Source organism: Crocodylus siamensis, chromosome 3 (assembly GCF_052110815.1).
Source record: "Crocodylus siamensis isolate JL-2025a chromosome 3, ASM5211081v1, whole genome shotgun sequence".
NCBI lineage: Eukaryota > Metazoa > Chordata > Crocodylia > Crocodylidae > Crocodylus > Crocodylus siamensis.
Window position 1 is genome coordinate 259,439,814 of NC_143397.1, and position 24,621 is coordinate 259,464,434.

The 24,621-nt window shown below is 68.0% G+C and overlaps 2 protein-coding genes across 6 annotated transcripts in view; both read right to left on the reverse strand.

The window, feature by feature from the left end:
* Window positions 1–798: 798 nt before the first annotated feature.
* Window positions 799–11,312, reverse strand: LOC149869737 (alanine aminotransferase 2-like). 2 transcript variants are annotated; one of them, XM_090040818.1, is made up of 11 exons: window positions 11,289–11,312; window positions 3,295–3,384; window positions 3,098–3,206; window positions 2,861–2,994; window positions 2,432–2,675; window positions 2,264–2,343; window positions 2,047–2,183; window positions 1,561–1,735; window positions 1,327–1,482; window positions 1,128–1,240; window positions 799–1,030 (listed from the first exon to the last, which is right to left on the reverse strand). In XM_090040818.1, the coding sequence occupies exons 2-11, from the start codon at window positions 3,325–3,327 to the stop codon at window positions 940–942; spliced, it is 1,272 nt and encodes a 423-aa protein (XP_089896944.1). In that variant the 5' UTR covers window positions 3,328–3,384; window positions 11,289–11,312; the 3' UTR covers window positions 799–939. The 2 variants fall into 2 exon arrangements, with proteins under 2 accessions (XP_089896944.1, XP_089896943.1); XM_090040817.1 differs by lacking the exon at window positions 11,289–11,312 and adding an exon at window positions 4,576–4,845.
* Window positions 4,622–24,621, reverse strand: part of PPP1R16A (protein phosphatase 1 regulatory subunit 16A) — a 55,472-nt gene continuing 35,472 nt past the window's right edge. For 3 of the 4 annotated variants that reach the window (XM_090040815.1, XM_090040814.1, XM_090040816.1), the window contains 8 exons: window positions 22,563–22,708; window positions 20,421–20,524; window positions 19,350–19,474; window positions 17,825–17,950; window positions 17,219–17,294; window positions 16,612–16,741; window positions 15,883–16,045; window positions 13,310–15,535 (listed from right to left, as the gene is read on the reverse strand). In XM_090040815.1, the coding sequence (XP_089896941.1) occupies window positions 15,086–15,535; window positions 15,883–16,045; window positions 16,612–16,741; window positions 17,219–17,294; window positions 17,825–17,950; window positions 19,350–19,474; window positions 20,421–20,524; window positions 22,563–22,708 (1,320 nt within the window). In that variant the 3' untranslated portion in view covers window positions 13,310–15,085. Of the gene's footprint in view, window positions 4,751–13,309; window positions 15,536–15,882; window positions 16,046–16,611; window positions 16,742–17,218; window positions 17,295–17,824; window positions 17,951–19,349; window positions 19,475–20,420; window positions 20,525–22,562; window positions 22,709–24,621 lie in introns of those variants that run through there. The other variant, XR_016441514.1, reaches the window with a different exon arrangement.

The window sequence follows — 24,621 nt, forward strand, 5'->3', positions numbered from 1 at the left end:
AGCCTTGTCTAGGATGATGGGGCTGGGGCTGGGGCTGGTCCTGCTTGGAGCAGGGGGTTGCACTAGATGTGACCCCGAGGTCTCTTCCAGCCTGACCCCCAGTGCGCGCCAGTCTGAGCAGGGGGCAAATCCCTTCCTGCCCCAGTGCAGTGGGGCTGAGCCCAAGCACAGGGGCAAGGACCCTTGGCACAGCCCAGCCCCAGCCCCAGCCTGGGCTGGAGCCAGCGCCCAGCACCGAGCACCGCTGGACTCGGTGATCCACCCTTCCAGCCCCTAATGTCTTCAGAAGTCTATGACCCCCCCCCGACACATGGAGCAACAGGAGGGGGCCCTCTCCACCTCCCCTCCAGCTCCTGCGGCTGAGCCGGTCCTCTCCGGCATCCCCGTGCCCGGGCAGTCGGCTCCTCTGCTCTCCGGCGCGGCGCCCCAGGACAGCTCTCCCCGGCCCCGGGGGCACCGCCACCCCGACGGCACGGGGCCGTCCCCATCACCAGGTGCTCAGGTGCCCCAGCCGAAGCGTGGGGGCACAGGGGGCTCTCCCCCGGCCCCATCCCGTGACCCTGCGGGCCGGGCGGCCCCTGGCAGCGGGGTCCCCAGTCCAGCGGTGCCCGGGGGGGCTGCGCCTGGCCGGGCGGAGCAGGCAGAGCAGCCGCAGTCGGTCTCTAAAGTGTTTATTGAGTCTCATGGGGGGGGCCTGCCCCGGCCCCGTGTGCGCGGCTCTGGCAGGGCCCCAGCAGCTCCGCGGGGCCTGGGCGGGCGCAGCCCCCTCCTTCCCCGCGGGCTGGGGGGCTAAGGCACTCTCGGCTGCACTGAGCGGGGTGGGGGCCCGGGCCGGGGGGGAGGGGAGCGGAAGTGTCTCAGGGTAGGGCACAGCCCCGGGGGCCAGGCAGGTGGGCACCGCCGCGGGGGGGCCGGTCCCAGCGCCGGGGCTGGGGGCCGCTAGGAGTAGTCCTGGGTGAACTTGGAGTGGAACCAGCTCAGCTTCTCCAGCAGCGTCTGCAGCTTCTCCATGGGCGGCAGGATGGTCATCCTGGGGGGAGACACCACGTGGGTCCTGCCCCCGCCCAGCCCCCCAGCCTGGGGCCCAGCTGCGGGCACAGCCGACCCCTCCCCGCTGGGAGCCTCACCTGAAGTGATGGGTGCCCTCCCGCTGCCCGAACCCGCTCCCGGGCACCACGCAGATGCCCGTCTCCTCCAGCAGCTTGAGGCAGAAGAACATGTCCGGCGCCAGGCCCTGGTCCTGCGGGCGACGGGGACGCAGGCTCAGGCGGGGCGGGGCGGGGCGGGGGTGAGCCGGGGCGACCCCCGCCCGGGGCCCGCTCTCACCTGGGCCTGGCGGACGGCGCGGGCGGGCAGCTCGATGCGGGGGAAGGCGTACATGGCGCCCTGCACGGGGTTGCAGCGGATGCCGGGCGCCCGGTTGAGGATCTCCTGGGTCAGCTGCGCCTTGTCGGCCAGGGCGCTCAGCACGGCGTGCTTCTCCTGCGGGCGCAGCGCGGCGGTGAGGGGCCGGGGCCGGGGCCGGGGCCGGGGGGATCGGGGCCGCGGGGCAGGACTCACGGCGGCGAAGCGCGGGTGCGAGGGCTCGCCGGGCTGCGGCGGGTCCATGACGACGTCCAGCAGGATCTGGCCGGGCACGGGCGGGCACAGCCGCACCGACACCAGCTTGCACAGCTGCTGCCGCACCTCCGGGTCCATGTTCAGCACCTCCATGTAGCCGCCCCGGAAGCCGCACCTGCGCGGGGGCGGAGCCAGGCTAGCCCCGCCCCGCCCCCTGCCACCTGCAGGGGGTGGAGCCACGCAGCCCCCCGCCCTTCGGATAACCTCGCCCGCTGCCAGGCAAGGGGCGGGGCCTGGCTAGCCCCGCCCCTGCACACCTGCAGTGGGTGCGGCCCCTTGCCCTCCCAGTGGGTGGGGCCTAACCCACCACCCCTCTCCGTGTGCCTTGTAACGCCTGCCCAGGCACCCCAGCGCCCGAGGCCCTCCTGCCCCCGGAGCCCGGGAGCGCCCTGGTGCCCCGGGGGCGGGCGCGGTGCCGGCACTCACTCGCCCATGAAGCCCTTGGAGACGGAGTGGAAGGAGGCCAGCTCGACGCCCTCGGTGAAGGGGGGGCCCATCTCCGTCAGCACCTTCTTGAAGGAGTGGAACTGGGACCCGGGCGCGTACACGTTGTCCTGGTACACCTGCGGGCGGGGCGGGGCGGGGCGGGGGTCAGCGGGGCCGCGAGCCGGGCCGGGGGGGCCGGGGCGGGGGGCCGGCTCACCTCGTCGGCCATCAGGAAGAGCCGCTCGTCCCAGGCGAAGCGGATCACGTCCTCGATGCACTGCCGGCTCTGCACCTGGCCTGGGCGGGGGGCACCGCGTCAGGCTGGGCCTGGGCCCCGCGGGGCGAGTGCCACCCCCCACTGCCGCCCCGCAGCCCCCGCCCGTACCGGTGGGGTTGCCGGGGTTGATGATGCAGAGCACGCGGGGGGTGCAGTGCTCCCGCGCCTGGCGCAGCGCCCGCCGCAGCTCGCTCAGGTCCAGCGCCCAGCACCGCTCCTCGTCCAGGTAGTAGTTGACCTGCACGGCGCCCAGCTCGGCCAGCGCGGCCGAGTACAGCGGGTACTGGGGGATGGGGATCAGCACCCCCGTGCGCTCCCGGCCCTCGCCCCACACCAGCAGCTTCAGCACCGTCTGGGGAGGACAGGCGGGCTGGGGACGGCGCCGGCTCTGCCAGGGCCGTGCCAGGCAGGGCACAAAGGGCCTTTGTGAGCGCCCCGGGGATGCAGCCAGCCCCGGGGCAGCGCAGGAGAGCTCGGGGGGCAGAGGGCACCCCCAGCCCCGCCGGTGCCCCTCGCGCCCGACCCCCAGCTCCATACCACGATGGCATCGCTGGCGCCCGTGGACAGGAAGATGTGGTCGGGGTTGGCGGGGATGCCCCCGTCCCGCCGCTCGATGTAGCGGGCCACGTCCTGCCGGATGACGGGGATGCCCTGGCTGGCGCTGTAGGCACCTGGTGGGACAGAGGTGGCTGACTCGAGGGGGTAGCGCGGGGGGTCCTGGGGGTTCAGCCCCCACAGCTCGGCCGCAGGGAGACCCTCCCCGGGGACACGCACCGGCACTGTGCCCGGCGCACGCCTCCAGGAGCCGCTGCGCCCGCTTCTTGGCGTCCTCGGGGAAGGCGGCATCGTGGAGCAGCTCGGGGCAGAGGCACAGGGCCGTGACCTGCGGGGCAGGAGCAGGGGTCACCTGCCTGCCTGCCCCCTCGCGGCCCCGGCCCTTCCCCGGACTCCTGGGCCTCCTGGCCCCGTACCTGGCGCAGGAAGGTGATGGGCGTCTGTCCCATGGCGTGGGCATCCCCGATGTTGGCTTTAATCACCTCCGTGAAGGGCTTCTTCACCCCCTGGGAAAGGACAGGTGGGGGGATCTGACCCAGGACCCCCAACCCAAGCTGCTGCCCGGGACACCCTGACCCCCAGCTCTGCCTGGAGCAGCCTCGGGACTTTGGACCCTGTGTCTCACGTCCGGGACCAGGCAGGGCTCTGCCGCCCTGCCAGTCTGCCCCAGCTCCCGCGGAGGCGCACGGGTGTGTGTGCATGGGTGGTGCACGTGTAGGGGCACAGGGGGCGTGTGTGCATGCATGCATGTGTGCCTATGTGCTTGCATCGAGGCACGTGTTTGCGTGTGCATGTCCCCGCAGGTGTGCACGTGTGCAAACACGTGTGCCAACAGGCTTGCCTCTTTACGTTTGCACATGCATGCCCTTGCAGGACCGCATGCGTGTGTGTGTGTGTGCATACAGACGTGTATGTGTCAGTGTGCACAGTGAGGCACTGCCCCTGCTGTGTGCACCTTGACGGGGGGGTCACACGTGTGCGTGTGTGTGCTGGCCCCGTGTCACCCAGCTCAAGCCTCCCTCCGGCTGGCCGCTCCAACCCCCCAGCGCCTCTCGGACAGCCCGGGAGGGCACCAGTCCCTGCACCCGCGGCGGCTGGCACGGGCACACTGCAGCCCGCCACGCAGTGCTGGGCCCGGGCAGTTTCCATGGCAGCAGGGGAAAGAATGCCCCCCCACGGCCCCCGGGGGGCCCTGGCCGGGCCCAGGCCGGGGGGGCAGACTCCGTGGGGGCACGCGGAGAGGCTCCCCATTGTCGGGCGGTGGCGCGGCGCCACGCGGCGCGGCACCGGGCGTGGGAAAGTCTGGCCTGGCAAGACCCACCTCTGCCCGTGCCAGGGGAGACCCCCCCCGCAGCCCGCCGGGGAGACGAGGCCTGGAGGCAGCAGCGGGGCGGGGGCCAGGCTGCACACGCATGCATGCACACACGCACGCACGCGTGCCAGTCCCGTGGCAGGGGCAGGCCGCGGAGCTGCGACTTGCTCCTGCCCCGCGCGGCGTGGTGCGCGCGCTTGGGCTCGTGTGCCCGCATGTGTGCGCAGCCCCACCTGCGTGAGCGTGGCGGGCATGCCGTGCGTGCACCCGTCGGCAGCCCCAGGCCCGGGCGTGTCTCGGCGCGCGTGCAAGCCCCTTCCTGGGGCACCGACGGCCCGCCGCGGCGTCGGACCCGGGCCGGGGCGCCCCGGGGCCGGGGTCCTACCTGCTGCAGCTCCGCTTCCAGCTCCAGGGCGCGGGTGACGATGGCCCCGCGCACCGCGTACTCCACGCGCCGCACCCGCGGGTTCATGGTGGCGGCGCTCAGCACCGGCCGGCGCCCGGCCGTGCCCGGCCCCGGGGCCGCCCCGCGCCGCCCGTCCTGCTCCATGGCCGGCAGCCTGCGGGGCGACAGCGCCAGCGCCCGCCTCAGCCGCGCCGCCCGCATCCCGCCGCCGCTCGAGCCCCCGCGCCGCCGCCCCGCGCCGGCACCCCAGCGCCCCGCCCCGCCCCGCCCCGCGCCGCGCCCCCGCCCCCGCCCCGGCCGGGCCAAGCACCTGCGGGGGGGCAAGCGGGGACCCCCGCCCCTGCGGGCCGCTCTCCGCGCGGCGGCATGACCGGGGCCGCGGAGAGGCAGTGGCAGGGGAGGGAGGGCGCCCCGGCCCGTGCCTGCCCCCGCCCCCGAGGCTCCCGCGCGTGGCGGGCGGCAGTTGGTGAGGTCACCGCCAGCAGAACCCCCGCGAGGGGAGTCTCCACAGTACAGGGGGTATGACACAGCCCGGGGTGGCCGCGCCCCCGTGTCCCTCCCGCGAGGGGAATCTCCACTTCGGCCAGCAGTACAGGGGGTATGACACAGCCCGGGGTGGCCCGTGCCCCGGTGTCCCCATCCGGCCCCCCAGGCCACGGCCCTGCCTGCTCCCGCGCGTGGCGGGCGGCAGTTGGTGAGGTCACCGTCAGCAGAACCCCCCGCGGCCTGTGTCCCGCGAGGGGGGTCTCCACAGTACAGGGGGTATGACACAGGCCCCCGTGCCCTCCCGCGAGGGGAGTCTCCACAGTACAGGGGGTATGACACAGCCCGGGGTGGCCGCGCCCCCGTGCCCTCCCGCGAGGGGAGTCTCCACAGTACAGGGGGTATGACACAGGCCCCCGTGCCCTCCCGCGAGGGGAGTCTCCACAGTACAGGGGTATGACACAGGCCCCCGTGCCCCTCCCGCGAGGGGAGTCTCCACAGTACAGGGGGTATGACACAGCCCGGGGTGGCCGCGCCCCCGTGTCCCCATCCGGCCCCCAGGCCACGGCCCTGCCTGCCCTGCCCCCACCCCCCGCTCCACGCTGGCCCTTCCCCGAGCGGGCCCGGCCGCGGCGGGTCAGGCCTCAGCTCACCCGGCCTCGCCCGACCCTTGGGGCAGAGCGGCCCCCTCCAGCCGGGCCCGGAGCCACGGGGCTGCAAGGGACCGCCGCCCGAGGCCCAGCCGCCCTCCGAGTCACCCCTCCGCCCCCGCAGGGCCGGGCCGGGCCACGCCGGGGTGACCGCCGCGCTGCTCGCAGGGCGGGCCCGGGGCTTGCCCGGGCTGACACGGGCCTGATCCTGCCCAAACGGGCAGGCCCGTGCCACCCCACAGCCACGGCGGCTTCCTCGGGGACCGCCCGCCCTCTGCGCCTGCAGCGTCCTTGTGGCCTGGAGGCCTCTGAGCAGGCCCTCGTGCAGCCCCGGGGGGGACACGTGGGTGCCCTGACCCTCCCGCACGCATCCTGCCTCCGAGCCCCTGGGGGCCGGTGAAGCCCAAAGGGAGGTAATCCCCACACGGATCAAGGGGGCAGGAGGGCACACAAGCCCCCACGGCTCACCAAAAGCATCCGGGAACGTCTCCTAGCTAAAAGTGAGGCGCACAGCCGATGGCGGGGGGCCGTCCCCAGGGAGGACCACGCTGTGGTGGCTCGGGGATGAAGGGGGGTCGGGAGGGCCAAGGCGGAGATGGGACTGGGACAAGCTTCCCGGGTCAGGGACAACAAGAAGTCCTTTAAACACACAGGGGGCAAAAAGAAGGTACCGGGTAACGTGGGGCCCCTGCAAGATGCGCTAGGAAATGTGGTCGTCACTCCAGACGACAAAGCTAACTTATTTAACGATTTCTTTGCCTCCATTTTCCTGAGTAGGGACCGGATCGGCCCCCACCGGCCCCCTCAGGCCCCGGGGAGGCGCAGCCAGGCCCAGGGCCAGGGCGGATCTAGTCAGGGGACGTCTGGAGGGACTGGACGTGTTTGTCTGTTCCCCAGGCCCCCCTCGGGGTCACCAGGAACAGTGGCCACAAGCTGCAGGAGGAGAGGTTTAGGCTAGATATTAGGCAGAACTACTTCATGGTAAGGGTGGCCAGAGCCTGGAACAGGCCCCCAGAGAGGGGGTGCTCTCCCCTTCCCTGGGGATCTTCAAGAGGAGACTGGATGGGCACCTGGCTGGGGTCTTGTGACCCCTGCCCCCCCCCAGCGCTCCTTCCTGCCCATGGTGGGGGTTGGACTCGATGATCTGCCGAGGTCCCTCCCCGCTCGGTGATTCCATGACTGTGATTCTACGTGCGGGCAGCGTGGGGACGCCGTCAGGAAGGCCACCCGCGCCTTGTCCTGCACCCACAGATGCATCTCGAGCAGGTCCGGGGGGGTGATCCTCCCCCTCTGTGCGGCACTGGTCAGGCCGCAGCTGGAGGACCGCGTCCAGCTCTGGGCGCCGCACTTCAGGAGGGATGTGGGCAGCATGGAGAGGGCCCAGAGGAGGCCACTCGCATGGTCAGGGGGCAGCAGGGCAGGCCCTACGAGGAGAGGCGCCAGGACCTGAACCTGTTCAGCCTCCACAAGAGAAGGCTGAGGGGGATCTAGTGGCCTGTTACAGACTAGTCAGGGGGACCAGCAGGCACTGGGGGAGTCCCTGTGCCCCCGAGCACCGCCAGGAGTGACCAGGAATAGCGGTCACAAGCTGGCAGAGGGGAGATTCAGACTGGACATCAGGAGGCGCGACTTCCCGGTCAGGGCGGCTAGGGTCTGGGACCAACTTCCAAGAGAAGTGGTGCCGGCTCCTACCCTGGGGGTGTTTAAGAGGAGGTTAGATGCACACCTTGTTGGGGTCGTTTGACCCCCGTACTCTTTCCTGCCATGGCGGGGGGTCGGACTCGATCTGCTCAGGTCCCTTCCGACCCTAGAAACTATGAAACTATGAAGCACAGTGCCCGGGGGCTTTGCCCGTCGCAGGACGTGCAGGATAGTGCGATGGCGATGTCCCGAGCTGCCCGTCACCTTTGCGTCCGGCGCCAGGTGAGCAGGGCTGCTCCGCTGGTCGCATCACCCTCTGGACCACAGCGCCGTCCTCCACGCGGGTGAGGAGCTCCCTGCACGTGCGCTCGGCCACCTTGTTCTTCCAAGGCACGTCCAAGAAAGTGACGTCTCCCGCCAGCACCGCGGGGGAGCTCGGTCACCTGCTTGGCCTCGCCCGGCCACGTGCTGGTGAGGTGGCCCCGTCTGGCTAGAGCACGCCCGCCAGCGAAGGATGCAGCCGTCCCTGCCCGGGCGCGCGCCTGCCCCGGGAGCATGGAGAGCGGCGCCCTGCACCCCGGCTCCGCTCTCTCCGGCCGGAGCCTCGTCCTCAGCTGCCCGGGGCGGGGCGGGGGCGGGAAGGTGAGCGGGGCCGTTATCATCTGCAGCGTGTGCAGCTTTCACAGGCCCCGGCTGCCCTTGGGAGGCCAAAGAGCGTCTCGGTTCCTGGGTGAGGTCTGGCCGGTGTTCAGCTCCCGCGCCAAGGAGGGAAAAGTCCAGGGTCTGGGTCCCTGGGAGATCCCCGCCCAGGGCCAGCTGGTGCCGTGTGCTCAGCGCTGCGCTGAACCGCGCCTCGCAGCCCGCAGAAAGGGACCCCAGGCAACAGGTGCCCCGATGCCCCAGCTCCGCCGTGTGCCACTGTCCGAACCTCTCCTGGGGGACCCGTGCACCCAGCCCAGCCCCTCGCCGGCTTAGAGGGCAGAAGCACGGAGCAGGAGCAGGCCTAGAGCCGCCTGCACGCACCGCCCCAGGCAGCGGGGCCCCCTGCACGCGTGCCCCCATGACCCACACGTGTCCCGAGCCCCCCCCGGCAGCTGACCCCATTCTTGGTGGCTCGGGAGCTCCCCGGGGGGTGAGCCACAACGCGGGGCAGGCCACGATGCCCGCGCAGGCGCCTGCCCGCGGTGCTGGCGGGGCGGGCCGGCGGCTGCTTCAAAGCCTGGGTGCCAGTGCGGGAACCGCAGGCCACGGGGGGAGGCAAGCGGGGGTGTTGGAGTCCAGCCAGGGGCAAACCCAGGCCGCTCGCAGCAGGCCGGGCCCCACCAGAACGGGCCCCCGGGGCTGGCTGGGCCCTGCCACGGGGTGGGGGCAGGACCGGCGCCTGCGAGCCCGTCGGGGAGACTCCAGACCAGCCCGAGCAGCTCCCAGCCCGGGGCAGACGTGCAGCCAGCGCCTCCTTCCCCGGCCTGCAGCACAACCCCCTGGGACCCAGCTCCCCTCCCCGCCAGCCTCTGCCTCTTGCAGCTGCCTTGGGGCAGGGCCCGTCTCTTTGCTCCCCGCGCGTACAGCCCCAAGCACAGCCCTAAGGCAGGGACAGACCTGCCGTGCCACAGCCGGCGCCAGGGCTCCTGGGCCCCTCAGCGCCACAGAACGGGGACAAAGGAGCTTTGTGCCGAGACAGCAGAGAGGAAACGGACACCCCGAGCTGGGATCCAGCCAGGAGCAGGCAGGGCAGCGCTGGGACTGGCCTGGGCACCGTGGGCACCTGCCGTCGTGGGGCCGGGGGGCACGGGGGTCCCTCAGTGCCCCAAAGCTGCACCCCCCAGACCAGAGCGTGAGCCCGGTCCCAGAGCCGCGGGGCGGCAGGGAGCTGCAGGGGCACATCCAGCCCAGCCCTGCCCCAGGCAGGACCAGACCTGCCCGACAAGGAGCGATGGGCTCAAGTTGCAGCAAAGGAAGTTGCGGTTAGATAGCAGGAACAACCCTCTCGTGGGGGGGTGAAGCACTGGAACAGGCTCCCCAGGGAGGTGGGGGCATCTCTCCCCGCGGGGTTTGAACCCCGGGGAGATGCAGCCCTGGCCGGGATGATGCAGTCGGGGCTGATCCTGCTTGGAGCAGGGGTTGGACTAGATGAGTCCTGAGCGCCTTTCGACCCTCATTGTCTGCGATTCTCCCATCCCAGACCAACCCCGAGCCTGCCCTTGGAGTCGCACGACAAAGCCCCTGCCCCTGCCCCTGCCCCCGGGACACAGGGCGCTGCAGCCACCAATGTCCTGCTGCTGCCGGGGGGGCTCACGGGCGCTGCAGAGACCCGTGGCCCAGGCCGTGCCCCCACTGCAGAGAGAACCAGTCTGAGCAGGGCGGAAATCCCTCCCTGCCCACGGACAAGACCCTCCAGCCAGGCCCCTGCGGTGCTGGTGCCAACAGGAGCATTGGCACAGCCTGGGCTGCAGCACCCAGTGTGCCCTGACACTGGGGGGACGGGCACCCAGCACAGCCCAGCAGCCTGGGAAACCCCCACAGCAGAGCACGGGCATCGCTGCGCCCACGTCCTGCCCCACCAGCGCCCGTCCAGCCTCTCCCCGACACCCGCAGCGATGCAGAGCCCCTCCCTGGCATCTCCCACCCCCTCCTTGCTCCAACAGTGGAGAAATGTGTCCTGAGACCCAAGCCGGTCCCGGCAGGGTGCCCTGGAGCCCTGGCTCTCCCGCACCCCAGGGCCCTGTCCTCTACTGCCTGTAGGGCCAAGGCCCCCTGCCCCAGCCCTGCCAGGGCCTGGCCCCCCGCCCCAGCCTGGGATGCAGGGAGGCGGCTGGTCTGGGGTGGGGGGGCAGGATGAGCCCTGGGCACCCAGAGCAGGAGGGCTCGGCTGGGCAGGGGCAGGGGCCTGGACAAGCTGCAAGGCGCCAGGGCAGCCGCAGCCAGGAGGGCCTCATCCTGCTTGGCAGACACTGCCTCGGGGACCGCCGGGCGCAGCCACCCCGGGGGGGCGCAGCAGAGAGCTGGGGGGGCACCATGCAGTTGGGGTGAGGGGCTGCGGCCAGGGCATGTGCAAACAGGGGGCACTTCCGGCAGCACAGCACCCCCCCCCAGCACAGCGCCCCCTGCCGGCCCCCACTGTCTGAAGCACGTGGCAGCCCCCGTGGGGCAACAGGAAAGGGGCACGGGTGGGACGGGTTCGAGTCCAGCCCTGGCGCGGGGCGGGGGCAGGGCCTAGCTGGGCCAAGGCTGCCTTCCCCCTTGAGGTGCCCTCCAAAGCGCCTTGCACCCACGGCGCTGGCCTTGAACCCCTGCCAGGAGACGGGAGCGCGTGGGGCCGTCTGGGCAAAGGTCCCTGTGCCAGGCACTGCTGGCACCCAGCCCGCCACACCTCCCAGCCCCGGCCCCCCACTCCCAGGGGGCTCGGCCCCCCACTGCAGCCTGTGGCTTGCAGGGGGCTGGGGGGGCAGGTGCCGGTCCCCAGGGCGCAGCAGCGGGAGGGTTAAAGCCGCGCAGACACACCCTCCCGGAGCCGCCCGGCAGTTATCAGCCCCGATAGGCTGCTCCGGGAGGAGGGTGCGGGCCCCACGCCTCGGGGCCCCACGTCAGCAGCCAGGGCCCTGCCGTACCTGCCCCAGCCCCAGCCCCGAGCTGCCCCATAGCCCCACGGGGCTCCTCCCGCTCCCAGCACTGGGCCCCGGGGTGGCAACAGCGAGGCGGGACCTGAACCCAGACCCTGGCGGGAAGCAAGGCAGGAGACCTGCCCAGGCCGTGCAGGGGGGCTGGGGGCAGCGGGGCCAGGCCTGTGCCATGGGGCCGGCCTGCAGCTCCGGGGAGCTGGCTGCGCGCCCGCCGGCTCGGGGTGCCCCAGCCGCAGGGGGGCCGGGGGTCCCCTCGGGGTGCCGTGCAGGGGGGTCTCTGCCCGCCGGCAGCACTCACCTCTGGGGCTCGCCCTCCTGCCGCGCCCGCAGCCACCTCCGGCCCCTGGGTGCTGCAGCAAGCGAAGGCAGGCGGGGCAGGAGGGTGGTGCCTCTGCCGGGAGCGTGACCTTTCCCGAGCAGCTGCCTGCGCGCGGCCCGCTCTAAATTTAAAACCCGGGCCCTGGCAGCGCCCGCCTCCCCTGGGCCCAGCGGTGAGCAGCCCCGAAGTAGGGGCTTGCGGGGGTCCAGGCCGCAAACTGCCCTCCAGCCCCCGAGCTGGGGCAGGCCCCCCGGCGGTCGGTGGCCCGGGCAGATGCCCACACCGTGCTCCCCCCGGCTCGGCGCTGCCAGGGCCAGACTCCCTGCCCCGGGGCTGCCCAGGTGCCCCCGCCAAGGCTTCTCCTGTGCCCCAGATGGGGGTGTCGTGGAGGTGGGGGGCCCCAGTCCTGACCTGCCCCCCTCCCCACTCTGCAGGGTCCCGCGGGGCATTCCCACACCCGGGAGCAGAGCTCCATGCCTCAGTTTCCCCCAGGGCCAGGTGGCAGGCACAGAGGTGCCACCAGCCCAGCCCCCGCCCGCCCCCGGGGGAAGCCCTGGGGCCAGGCCCAGGCCCTGACCCCAGTGTCAGCAGGGGATGGAGATGCCCCCCGGCACGGGTGAGGAGCCCAGACTCCCTGCGACTGTCCCTGCTACTCCCCCACGACCCCAACAGGCCCCTCTCCCAGCTCAGCAGGCGCTGGCCAAGCCCCCCTTGCCCCATACCCCTTCCCTCCCCACCCAGCATTACCCGGGTGTCTGGCTCGGACCCCTTTAAACTAGGGGGTCTTTCCCCCGAATGGGGGGCACAGAGGAAGCCCCCTGCCTAAGGCTGCAGGAAGGTCCTAGTGAATAACAAGCCACAACCTGCCCCCCCCCAGCAGAGTTTGACCCGTCCCCCTGGGAGAGCCGATCTGCACCGTCCATGCCCACCCCGGGGCCCCTTCCCTGCCCTGAGACACTGGGGACAACTGGGCTCCAGGTGCCAGCAGGGTCCAGGCACAGCCTGGGGACCCCTGAAGCCAGACAGGGCCTTCCCCAGGCCAGCACGTGCCCATCCCCAGGGTGTTGGGGCTGGACTCTGTGCCCCTGCCCCCCGTCGCTGGGCACGGTCCCCCCCCACCCCTGGAGCAGAGCCAGGCCTCCGGACCGGCTCCCGTGCCAAGGCGCCAGGTGACCGGGCTGGACCACGGAGAAGCTGCTCATGCCCCGCACGGATCAGGAGTGGCACGTGCTGGGCTGGGGGGGAGCGGGGGGTGATGGGCACGGACTGCACAAGGTGCCCCCCAACCCCATGGGGCCAGGCCTGGCTCCCCTGGGGGCTGGGGGGTCCAGGGGATGGGGGAAGGGGGTTCTGTGCTCCCCTGGGCCTCCCTGAAACCAGATCCTGGCTCAGGTCCCCAGCCCATGAGTGACACCGCGGCCGCTGCCTGGAACCTGATCGCCAAGGTCAAAGCCAGGCTGGGACAGCCGGGCCTGCCTGGGCGAGGAGCCTGGGGGGGCTCGTGGGAGCAAGGTATGGGGGGGCTCGTGGGAGCAAGGCATGGGGGGCAAAGGGAGCAGCCGGGGGGGGGCATGGGCAGGGCTTGGAGGGAGCAAAGTCCTGACCCCCAGCCCCAGAGCTCCCAGGAAAAGCTGCTCTTGGTTTGAGCCAGCGAGGGGCAGGGGCAGGGGCTTGCCAACCCAAAGGAGCCTCCCCTGCAGAGGACTGGCGTGGGGGGCGTGTGTCCAGCCTCCCCCCAGTCCTGGCTCAGCCCCCCCAGGCCTCACCCCACCAACCTCCAGGGAACAGGTCTGGTCATCGCCCCTTGGACCCCGCAGGTAAAGCTGGGCCCTGCCTCGGCGCAGCGGGGGGGACCCTGGACGAGGAATGCTCCTGGCTGGGGTGCAGCGGTCCCGGGGGCAGGTACAGCAGGTGCGGTTTCAGCGGTACCCCCGACACGGCCCCGCCGCTCCCCCTGCCACCCTCCATGGAAAGAAGAGCTGAGACATGGACGGGCTTCACGAAAACCTTGCAAGTTTACGATCCGTTGTGCGAGGCCAGGGGGAATGGGGGCCGCGCAGGCACAGTACAAGGGGGCTCGGGCCTGAGTGCTGCACCCAGGGGGTGCCCGCTGGAAATGCCCTGGGGGGGCTCACTCGGCTCCAGCAGCTATTGGGCAGCTTTCCCTGCCCCAGATTCCAAACCAGGGCAAGAATGGAGATGCCCCTTCCTCACCCTCCCGTGCTTTCTATCCCAACGACCCGTGTCACTCCCGGGGGGCTTCTGCTCCACCTACGAGGAAGGGACCTGCAGCAGGAGGAACGGGTCTGCAGCTGCTCCGGCACCCAGAGCACTGGTGACTGCACCAGGTGATGGGGGTGGGCAGGTGTGACAACCCACTAGAGCCCCCCCGGGGGCTCCAGGCTCCCCCTCTGCCTAGCACAGGGCCCTAGGGTGCCACCTGTCATGGACATGGGGGTGAGAGCATTTTTAGGTGGCAGCTGTTTTGCAGTGCCTGGGGCTCCACAGGTGAGCTGCGCCGGGACAGGATGGGCTCTGCGGTGGCAATGCCAGCCAGCTCCCGGCCCAGCATCCTAAGGGGTGCCATGAATGGCCCTGCCCACAGGAGCAGTCCCAGCTGCCCGGGGCCAGTCTGCACGAGCCTGGCACTGATCTAAACCCCCATGAGGAGCTGCCTGCCTGGGGGGGTGGGCATGGCTGTAGCAAGCACTCCTTCAAGCTGCCTTGCACGGGACATGGAGAGGACAGGCCCCTCAGACAACAGCTAGAAGAGGTGGAGAGGAAGCTTGAAGCCTGTAATATGCTCAGCCTGGGACTGGAACCTAGGCTGGACAGCCTGGGGGTAGGGACCACAGCCTGGGACTGATGGCAGGCAGCAAGGGATGGTCCCCAGCGGCCCCTTACCCTGCCTCGGTCTGCAAGTAGGGGAGCGCTGGCTGGATGAACCCAGGCAGGTGCGTTCTGCTGGGCTGGGGTCAGCAGCCCCCGTGGGACACAGGCCTCCTTTGCCTGCGACTGCTTTCAGTGACTTGAATCAGCAAGTGTGGCCCTGTGTGGATGTGACAGCACTAAGACAGCCATCTCCTGGGGAACGAGGCCACAGGAGACTTGCTCCCGGGGTCCGTCTGACTAGCCCCTTTAACCCAGGATCCTATTATGATGTAGCTCAGACCTCAGCGGAGGGCACTGCAGCCAGGCTTAGCTGGTCCGAGCCTCTTGACTGTTAGGAGCCAGCTGCTAACCAAGCACATGTCTGCACAGGGCCCTGAGCTGGTTTAAACCCTTTGCAGGTAAGCTGAACCACTCGGGTGCAGCCCAGGCTCTGACGGGGTGGCTTACAGGGCTGCAGCCAGCATGTGAACTGGAATGCCCTTACCTCGAAGTGCTGTGTGCCTGGCCCCCATGGGGCTCCTGGCACGCTCCACCCCTCCTGGTGCTGCCCAGCTTAGCCAAGGAGGGAGGCTTGAGCTCTGGCTGGCATGTTACGGAATGGCTCCCACCGTGTGTGGACACAGCCTGCCTCAGCTCTAAGCCCATGGCAAGGCTCCGTGCCGTGCCTGAGCTGCCACTGCTGTGGGACATGCAGCCCATGGCCCGTGATGAAGGTAAAAGGCATCCTGCCAACCTGGCCTGCCCCAGTGGTGGTCACTTAGTCCCTTGTGGGCAGCCACAGCCCCACAGGGACAAGTCATGCAGGGGAGAAGCCAGGGGAGAGACCTGCCTTGGAGCAGCTCCAGGGACCCACGGGGGCAGGAGGATGCCTGCTCTCCTGCTCCTCACATCAGCCTGCAGCACGGCTTCTTCTCTGCGGGGGTGTCCTCGGCCGGGGCCGTCAGCTTCAGCAGGGGAGGGTCCCCGCTGGCTGCCGTGTAGTACACTGAGTTCTGCTCCGAGTCCGGGCTTGGGCTGCCCTGGGGCACCTCGGCTGAGCCAGGTGCAGGAGGGTCCTTGCTAAGGGGGTGGTCATCCCTGTGGTGCCGCTGGAGCTTGGCAGCTGCCCGCTGGCGCTTCAGGTCCGCAAGCGTGTGGCGGGATTTCTCCTTGCACAGGTCACTTGTGGACTCGTCCTCGGTAGGCAGCTGATAGGATACGCTGCGGTCCAGCCGCTTGGAGAACAGGTGCTTGGAGGGGCCGGGGGCCGCGGAGCCAGCGGCTCCGTTCCTCTGGGTCAGCCGGGTTTTCTGCTGTTCCTCCCCCACCAGACTCCCCACCTCCGGCTCCGGATCCTGCACGGCAGAGAGAAACAAGAAAGGCTCAGCACCAGGGCACGGGCAGCCAGATATGGGGGGAAGGAGGTTCCCCTTAGTGCTGGCTCCAGGTAGGGGCTGCTGGAGGGGCAGGAGCACCTAACAACAGGGCACCTGATGAGGGACATAGGGGGGTATGATGAGCAAGAAGCCCACTGGGAAGGGAGGAAGCCCCTTCTCTACCCCGCAAGCGAGGAGAGGACAGGGAGGCCCACTGACATGCCCAACCCCAGCTGGGGGCAGGGACCCTGGAACAGCCCCTCACCACCTGGCAAACCCCTCACGAAGGCAGTGGAGTGGGTGCAGGCTCCGTGGCCCCTACTCACGGCCTGGTGGTGCCGGAGCTCAGCGTCTGTCTGCTTGTCCTCATCCTCCAGCTCGGCTTCGCTGTCCCGGGGCTCACCCTGCTGCCACACAATGGCCTCCTTCTCGTGCTCCTTGCGGTACAGGTTGGTGCGCTCCGTCACGCTCACCCGCCGCACCACCTTCCTGGGGGCACCGCGAGCCATGGTCACCACGTGGCAAGGAAGGGGAGAGGGTCCTCTCTCAGGGCCAGTGGGCAGGATGCTGGGCTTGCTGGGCTCCAGCTGGCTGGCCCATATGCCTGGCTCTTGCCTTCCTGGACTGCAGACAGGCCCGGGGCGCCTGCCACAGCCCAACCACGCTCCCCAAGCTGAGGTGATGCGAGCGAGAGGCTCAGGGTCCAACTCATGACTCATCAGGCACCACTGTGGCTGGTAGGGCAACAGGCAGGAGAGGACAGCCTGCTCAAAGGACCTGCGGGCAGCTCCCTGGTCGGGGCAGAGGGCTGTGTGGCCAATGCTGGCAAGGGCTGAAGGTGGGAGAGGGGGACAAGCAGCAGCAACCCTCCTCCCCTCCCTCACGCACTGGGCAGGCGTTCTCAGGGGGCTGCCAAGCTGCTCGTTGGCAGGCACAGGGGGAGCTGAGGACGGCATGGCAGGAAGCCTGGAGCTCAGAGGCCGAGATTCGTGGCTGGGCTGCCCAGCAGAGTGGGGTATGGGATCCTGGCTTCCAGCCCCCACCCGGGACCTTACCCACGGCTGCCGGCACTGGAGGTCCGACGCTGCAGCAGCGACTTGTGCTTGTCGTGAGACTTCATGATGGCGTCGTGCTTGTGCTTCAGCTCCAGGAGCTTGGCGCGCACCTCCTCATCTCCACACACGTCTGCCAGGGGAAGCAGGAGTCCCGGTCAAGGCTCCCAGCCCCAGGCTGCCTGACAGGTGCCTCCCCCTGCAGGGGCTGAGCACCGGGGGAAGCACCCGGAGATCAGCTGCTCCCTGTGTCTCCTAGGGAAGTTGCTGCCGTTGCAAGGCCTGGAGACCGCAGCCCGAAGCTGGACGCAGTCACCCAGGTACTCAAGGGCAAGCCTGAGGTCACTAGGAGGGTGTAAGGAGTCTTTCCTCTGCCCGGGGCTGGGAGGCAGGGAAGGAGGGTGTGGGGAGGCACCTGCCATGACCAGGGTATCATCACCAATCTCCCACAAGCGGGGTTGGACGGGGGTGGGGAGCAGGGAGCTTGGCATTCTGGGATGTAGTGGGGTTTCCAGGAGGGCGGCTGATGCTGGCACTGGCGGCAGCCAAAAAGCACAGCCCACCCCAGGGAGCAGCACAGCCGGCACAGAGGTCTGCCCTCCCAGCTCACCTAGTGGCGTCTCATCCAGCACCGACTTCCCATTGAGATCGGCTCCGTGGGCCACAAGCAGCTCCACCAGCTGGACCTGAGGGTGGCACAGGACGGCACCAGTAGTGATGCAGGACAAAGCTGGCACCCAAAGTGACCTTACACCCGAGCTGGGGCAAACCTCTGCAACCTCAGCACCACGCAGGACGCGTGAGCTAAGAGCCGACATGCTGTGGGTCAGATTGCCTCTGGCCTCCATCTGCTGGCTCCCGTGGCCCCAAGCACGCTCAGCAGGGGCCCTGGCTCCATATGTCCGGCAGGGAACATCCCTAAGCTCCCGGCACCCTGCCTGCCTCCTTCCTCCCCCAGCACACACCCCCACTCCCAGGCAGGGAGGCTTTTTCCCCACACACTGGGACGTGCTGGCAGGAATGTCAGGTGCAAGTGAGAGGGAGCTGCTGGGGGTTCCTGCCCCAGGGGTGCAAGGGGGGCACAACCCCTCTGATCCCCACCTGCTGACGGGCAGCATGAAGACAGCAGCCACCAGGAAGTGCTGGGCTCCACTGTGGCAGGGGCTGAGATTCCCCACCCTGGTGCCCTGCCCCCCGGCAGTGTCCGGGCCCTCACCTGCCCCCAGCAGGCAGCAGCATGGAGAGGCTCCCACCCATCGTGGTCCTTGGCGCTCATGCTGGCCTTGTGCTCCAGAAGCAGCTCAGCAGCCTCCAGGTAACCGTTGGCAGAGGCGATGTGCAGCTGCAAGGCAGAGAATATCAGCGCTAGGACCTGACACCTTTCTCCGGGCACCATGAGTGACGTGTGCCCCCAGACTCTGGGGGGGGTGGCGACCACCTGCAGGTGGTGGCGGCAGCAGGGGCAGGCAGCTGCAGCGCTGTTAGCAGCGGGCGGGGGTAGCAAGCGCCAACCAGTGGTTGGTGACCACCTGCAGACGCCGCCGGCATCAGTGGCCAGCAGCGATCAGCAACCACCCACAGATGCCACCGGCAGTGTCGGTGGCAAGGGGGGAGGGAGTGGTGACCACCCGCAGGTGCCGCTGGCAGCATCAACAGTGCTTCCTTCAGGGGGTGAAGTGCCAATCTCAGGGTGTGCACGTGCACCTGCATACACCCCCTACACATAGCCAATGCCAGGCACGGAGATCCTTCAAGGAGGCTGCCCTCCACAGCATGGCACCCAAGGGAAGCCACCAGTGCCAGCTAAAGCCCTGGGTGCCTCTCTATCCAAGCTCATGGAGCGATGGGAGCATGGTCAGAAATGAAAGCCCCGCAGCTGGCAGCGAGACACGAGCCAGGATATGGACCAGGCCCCTCGGCTATGCCTGACACCCTCTGCTACTGCACGGACAGGAATGGGACCTTTCCACCTGGTGCAATCCTGGGTTCAAAGGTAACCTGGCGCTAAAGCTAGAGAGCTCCCACCCAGGCTGGGGGACAGCCTCATGCACGGTCACACCCACACCCTGCAGGCTGGAGGGCTACCTCAGATCCCTACTGGCTATGGCAGCTGGAAGGACCCAAACCAGACCAGCGAGTAGGGTGGGGGCCAGGGCTGCCCAGCTGCCAGGACCAGCTCCACAGGCCAGAGTCCCCAGCCTGGCCTGTGCACTGGCTGCAGAGCATAGAGCCCTGGGCAGTGTGCTCCCAGAAAGCCAGGCCACACATGCCAGCCACAGCCTCTGCATGGGTCCAGCCTTTCCTAACAAGGCCAAGGTCAGCGATGGAGCCTGCCAGTCATGGCAGAGCAACCAGGCTGCCACCCCATGAGAGGAAGCCTGGTCTGGGCACTCACAGAGGGCAGGGGGCAGTTGCTGCTGCCATGGCTGTTTGGCCCTCTGCAGCCATGAGATGTCCAAGGGCCCTGAAGGCTGTGGATGAAGCTGAGCTCTCCAGGCATGTTGAATACACAGGGAGGGGCTGCAGCTCAGGGGAGAAGCAGCCGCCCACGCGGCCCCTTGCAGGGCAGGGCAGGGTGATGTGGGTGGTGCCTGCCTGCGTGCTCACTCCAACCCCGCCTATCCATGATGCCAGGGTCAGCTGCTTCACGCTGCCCCCGGATGAGAAGACGCCCGTGGGTGTGCAGGGCACATGCACTGCCCTACCCCTTCCCTCCCTGGATCTGCCCCCGGACACCTTACCAGCGTGGCGCTGTGGTCGAGGGGGGCGTTCAGGTCGGCGCCGGTCTTGAGCAGCCTCCGGATGTCCTCCACCATGCTCTGCTCCGTGGCAGCCCGGGCCTCCTCGATCTTCTCCTGGGTGATCCCTGCCGGGAGGGGAGGGGGTGCATCACGAGGGGGCTGGGGCAGACAGGCCTGGGAACAGCCCTCCACACTGCTGGGCACAGCAGTCTCTGCAGAGCTGCACTGGTCTGCTGGGGCAGGGACCAGTCCTGCCAGGGGTGCCCAGGCAGCCACCTCTGTGGCCCTGGCCCCTGCCAGCTCTGCTCTGTGGCAATACAATATACCCTCCTACCCCCGGCTCTGCCCCAAGTCTGTACATATCTGACCTCTCTCCCCGACTGTTCCACCCTCTGCACCAGCCCCTGGCTCCTGCCCCATTGCCATGTTTCTTCTCCCCCCTTATGGCCCATTGCATTTACCCGCTCTGCCCTCACTGCCAGCGCTCGGCCCAGCTCAGTCCATCACAGGGCCTTTCAGACCCCATCTTCCTCCCTAGCCATCTCCCATGTGCCACCCAACCTCCCCTCATCCCCCCCAGTTCCTTCAGGGCTCCCTCCCCAACCTGCACCTTTCAGCCCTTCCTTGCTCCTGACCCGTGCTCCTGCCTCTGCTGTTTTACGACGCAGCTGGCACCTAGGGTGCAGACAGGCAGCTCCTTCCTCAACTGGCACTCACACCCCTCAGCACCCAGCCTGCTGGTGCCCCTCCTGGGCTCCTGTCATGGCGCATGCAGATGGCCGTGTCTCAGGGGACATATCAGAGCTATTTGTCCGTCAGCCATCATGCACCTCTGTTGTGCAATGTGAGCAGCAGCAACCAGGATTCAGAGGTCTATGGGCAAGGGGTTTATATCCCTCAGTAGATCTTGGCAGCTGCAGGAAAGGGGAGCAAGAGAGGGACACTGGGCCCGGGAGACAGCTGAGGAAGGAAGCAGCCAGCAGCCGGATCCAAAAACGGAGGCACCTGAATTCTGGGAGCGGGGTTTGACGGGGTATGGGGGCATGGCAGCCTGGGGCCTGGGACACTCACCCTGCTCCGCCATGGCCGTCTCGATATAGTCCAGTGTCAGCTCATCCTCACACAGGTCATACGGCATGTTCCCATCCGCGTTGACTGCCAGCAGGTTGGCACCACTGTGGAGGCACAGGGACAAGTTAGCGGGGGGAGCGAGCTGGTGTCTGAGGCTGCCTCTGCAGCCCGTGCCATGCCCAAAGCCCGGGGGGGCAGCAACTGAGTGAGCCTGGGAGCTGACGCACGGCAGCGCCTGCAAAATGTTCTCAATGGACGCAACCCCGCCTCTGCCAGGGTGATTGGGTTTCTTGCCCCTCCTTGTCTGCCAGCAACGGATGTTGCCTGAAACGCTATCGCTGCTCCCCCGCGGCTGGCAGCTGTGGCTGGGGCAGAAGCCAGAGGTCTCCATCTCGCCAGCAGCTCCTCTCCAGCACCGTGGGCTGCAGGGCCACACCAGCTAGGGCAGGAGGACATCACCGCTGCCATTTGCTGGGTCAAGCTACAGATCTGCCCCAGCTTGATGATGAGGCGAAGGGGGACTAGGGCATCCCTTACCGCCTGCTCCTCTCCCACAGCAGTGTCCAGCACTCAAGAGGCTTAGGGAGTTGTGACCTCCCCAGTCACCCACTGGTGGGCCTTTCCAGCCCGCCCCGTTGAGGACTGGTCCAATCCCCTGTGGGGCTGTGTGAAGGTCCCAGCCCCCATCAGTGTGTGGCAAGGAGCTCCCCATGTGAACTGCACACTCCGACGGGTGGCAAACCTACTGCCTAATAGCTTTGCTGCGCATTCCCTGGCCCTAGTGCTGGGAGGTGGCACATGACCAGTCCCCAGAGACTCTCTGCACCAATTATACTCTGTAGACTCTGGTCTCTCCCCTCCAGCATCTCCTTCCTGAAAAGACCTGAGAAGCTGAGAAGTCCCCGCCTATTCGCTCCCTCCTCCCATGGAAGCCCCCTCCCCTCCCTACCCCTCATCATCCTTCTCACTCTTCTCTGTGCCTTTTCTGGCTCTTCTATATCCCTTCAGAGGGGTGGGGGCCACAGCTGCACACAGCAGCAGCGTGGGAGCTGAGCTCTGGGGCAGGGAGGAGCCTACTTTCTGTGGAGCTGATGCTAGAAAGAGGTGGAGGCAGCACAGGTCCCTGGGGAAGACTCCTTCCCCAGAGGCTATGGGGGGCTGGCATGCACGTCCAGTCCCAGGTGCTGCAGATCAGGTGGAACAAGTCACAGTGAAGGTCCTGGTGGCCCCGCTCTGTGTTCCTGCACACACGTGCCAGGCTTGCTCCCTCTCCCCACCCCAGTGCGTCCCAACCTTGCCCCCAGCTTTCAAAGAGACTTGCTGGAATTGCTATCAGCAGGGGAGGGCCGACAGCTTGGAGGGGCCAATGGGCTGCAGCTTGTTTGCAACAGGGATCTGAACCCCAGCCCGAGGGGCTGAGAAACGCTTCCGCCGCCAGGGTGCAAGGAGGCCGAACCGTTCAACAGTACAGCCTTGACAGCAGTAGGCACCACTTGTTATTTGTTCAGTCTGGGCCGTCCGGCAGGCAGGACCCAGCTGGGGCCAACAGGAGGGTCCTGAGTGCTCAGGCTGCACAGTCAACATGGCCCTATCAGACATTCACAGCTCCACGAGGAAGCTCCACAACAGTCACCACACGGCCCCACGGCACATCCTTCACTGGGTGAAGGGCAGGGAAGCAGGCTGCTCAGGGGGCCGCCACATCTCACGACTGCCACCACCGCCACTGCTCCTCCTTGCTGCCTGGCCACGGTACAGGGGAAGCCCCCCCTCACCAAAACACCCCTGCGCCCCTCATCTCTGCAGACCACAGGGTGCCAACCGCTGCTGTGAGTAATCCCCAAGCCAGGGGTCCCGCTTGAGGCAGTACCAGTGCTGGATCAGCAGGGGGTGCCCTCGTGTCAGGCTGGAAGGCCCATGGCCAGGAACTGGAGCTGGGGCAGTCCAAGAGGGGTCTCCTTCCACAGGACGGTGTTCACTGCACCCTTTCTGGACCGTCCCCTCCGGTCTGGAGACCCTCTGAGCAGCCCTGGCAAGGCCGCCTTCCCCAGGTGCCGTAGCACCAAGGGGTTTCTTGGCCAGAGCTAGCTTACAGCGCCCTTGGGTGCTGCGGCTGGGTCCCACCCACCGTGCCCCACGTACTGTTGGACGAGCAGCTCCACCAGGTGCAGGTGCCCACAGGTAGCGGCAGCATGCAGTGGCGTCCAGAGCTCACTGTCGCAGGCATTGACACTGGCGCTGGCAGCCAGGAGCAACTTCACAACGTCCCCGTAGTCATCGATGCAGCACTGCAGGGGGAGTGGGGAAGCCACGGTCATGATTCATGGGAGCCTCTGGGTTTCCCCAAAGCTGGACAGGACAAGCTGCTCTGCTCTCAAGCTGCAGCCAGGCCCTGCACATGAAGACTGGAGGCTCCTCTAAAGACACAGAGCAGTTGGGCCCACGATTCAGCCAGTCTCTGCCCCCCCCCCCCCATAAAGGCATCAACAAAGGGGGCAAAGAGGGTTGCAAGGTAAATTCTGAGCAGGAAGGGCCAGGAGCTGGGCAGGCCCAACTAGGACTCAGGGCTGGGAGCTTCACTGGTACAGACAAGCCCCCACCCCGCTCACAGGACCATTCACAGCCCCGTGTCGTGTCGATCTAGCTGCCCCTAGACCCGGTGCTCTCAGGAGCCCATCCCACACGTGCAGCTCACACAGACAAAAAAGAAAGGAGGAAGGGCACCGGGCCAGCCACGGCCCTCAGCCTCCTCTGGGACATGGAGCTGCGCATTTGCTCCAGACCTGGTAAATGCCACGTGCGTCCCACCAGGCAAAGTGTGCACAGTGTGACAGGGCACCTTCCAGCACTGCAGGGCAGTCGCGCAGAGATCAGCCTGGGAGCCCATGACCCCGACCGCCCCGCCACGCTGCACGAAGGAACGCAGCACACTCGCCACCCCCCACCCTGGGGGAGCCGGGTCCAGCTGGGGGCAGCGGGCGGGGGGGCGAGCGCTACCGGGGACAAGGCCCCTGCCGAACCCCAGCTGTCGGTGGCTGGCTCAGGCCGTGGGGCGGGAGAGAAAACATCCCTGCTGGGGTTTGCAGCCAGTCTGCTGTGACCGTTGACATTCCCCTTGCTCGCTCAGGTGCCCAGTGAAGCCAAGGGCTCGGATAACCCCCAGCACTGCCTGCTGCGAGGTGTCTATGCACCAAGAACTGTCTCCACGTTAAGCCGTTACCCTTAATTAACAAACCATCTTCTTGTCCTCCTTCAGGCCCCTCACCCTAGTCCCCTTCTCTAGCCCATTCGTCACAGCAGTGACTGTCAAGCCCTCTCTGCTTCTCCTTTCTCCAGGCCTTGCAGTGCTCATATGGCTGGCTGCCTTCCCACCTCCACTTAAGAGCATAAGCACATCAGAACTGCCACAGGCTGGGGCAGACCCAGGTCCGTCCTGCCTGGGCTCCTGTGTCCCACGGAGGTAGAGAGCGGAGCTGGAGGGAGAGCGACCGGGTCCAAGCAGGGTCTTCCCTTGTTCCTCTCTCCCTGCAGCCTCCAGCACTGAGGTCCAGGCACAGCTGATGCGGAGGCCGTGCCCCTCGCTCCCTGCTCCAGAGCCACCGATGCCCCTTTCCTCCACGCACGTGTCCAAGCCCTGGCTGAGCTCTCGGCTCCCACTACCTCTGGGGGCCACAAGTCCCCCCTTTAATGCCTTGCAGAAGGAAAAGGACTTCATCAAACCACAGACAAGGGCTGGAAGGGACCTCAGGAGATCACGTCTAGCCCAACCCCTGCTCAAAGCAGGACCAGCCCCAGAAGGGGCAACGCCTATTCACCAGAGCGCCCCAAGGGATGACCAGATCGAACGGTCACAAACTCCTTCAAGACCGTTTCAGGCTGGACATAAGGAAGAACTTCTTTACTGTCCTGGAACAGCCTGCCGCCAGAGGTGTGCAAGCACCTAATCTAGACTCCTTTAAGAGACATTTGGACATTTATCTTGCTGGGATCCTTTGACTGCAGCCGACTTCCTGCCCTGGGGTGGGGGGCTGAACTCGATGATCTTCCGAGGTCCCTTCCAGCCGCAGTGTCTATGAAATCTGTGAAATCCCAGCCAAGGCTTTGTCCAGCCAGGTCTTAAACACCTCCAAGGATGGAGATTCCCACCACCTTCGTGGGTAACCCGTTTCAGTGCTTCACCACCCTCCTAGTGAGAACATTT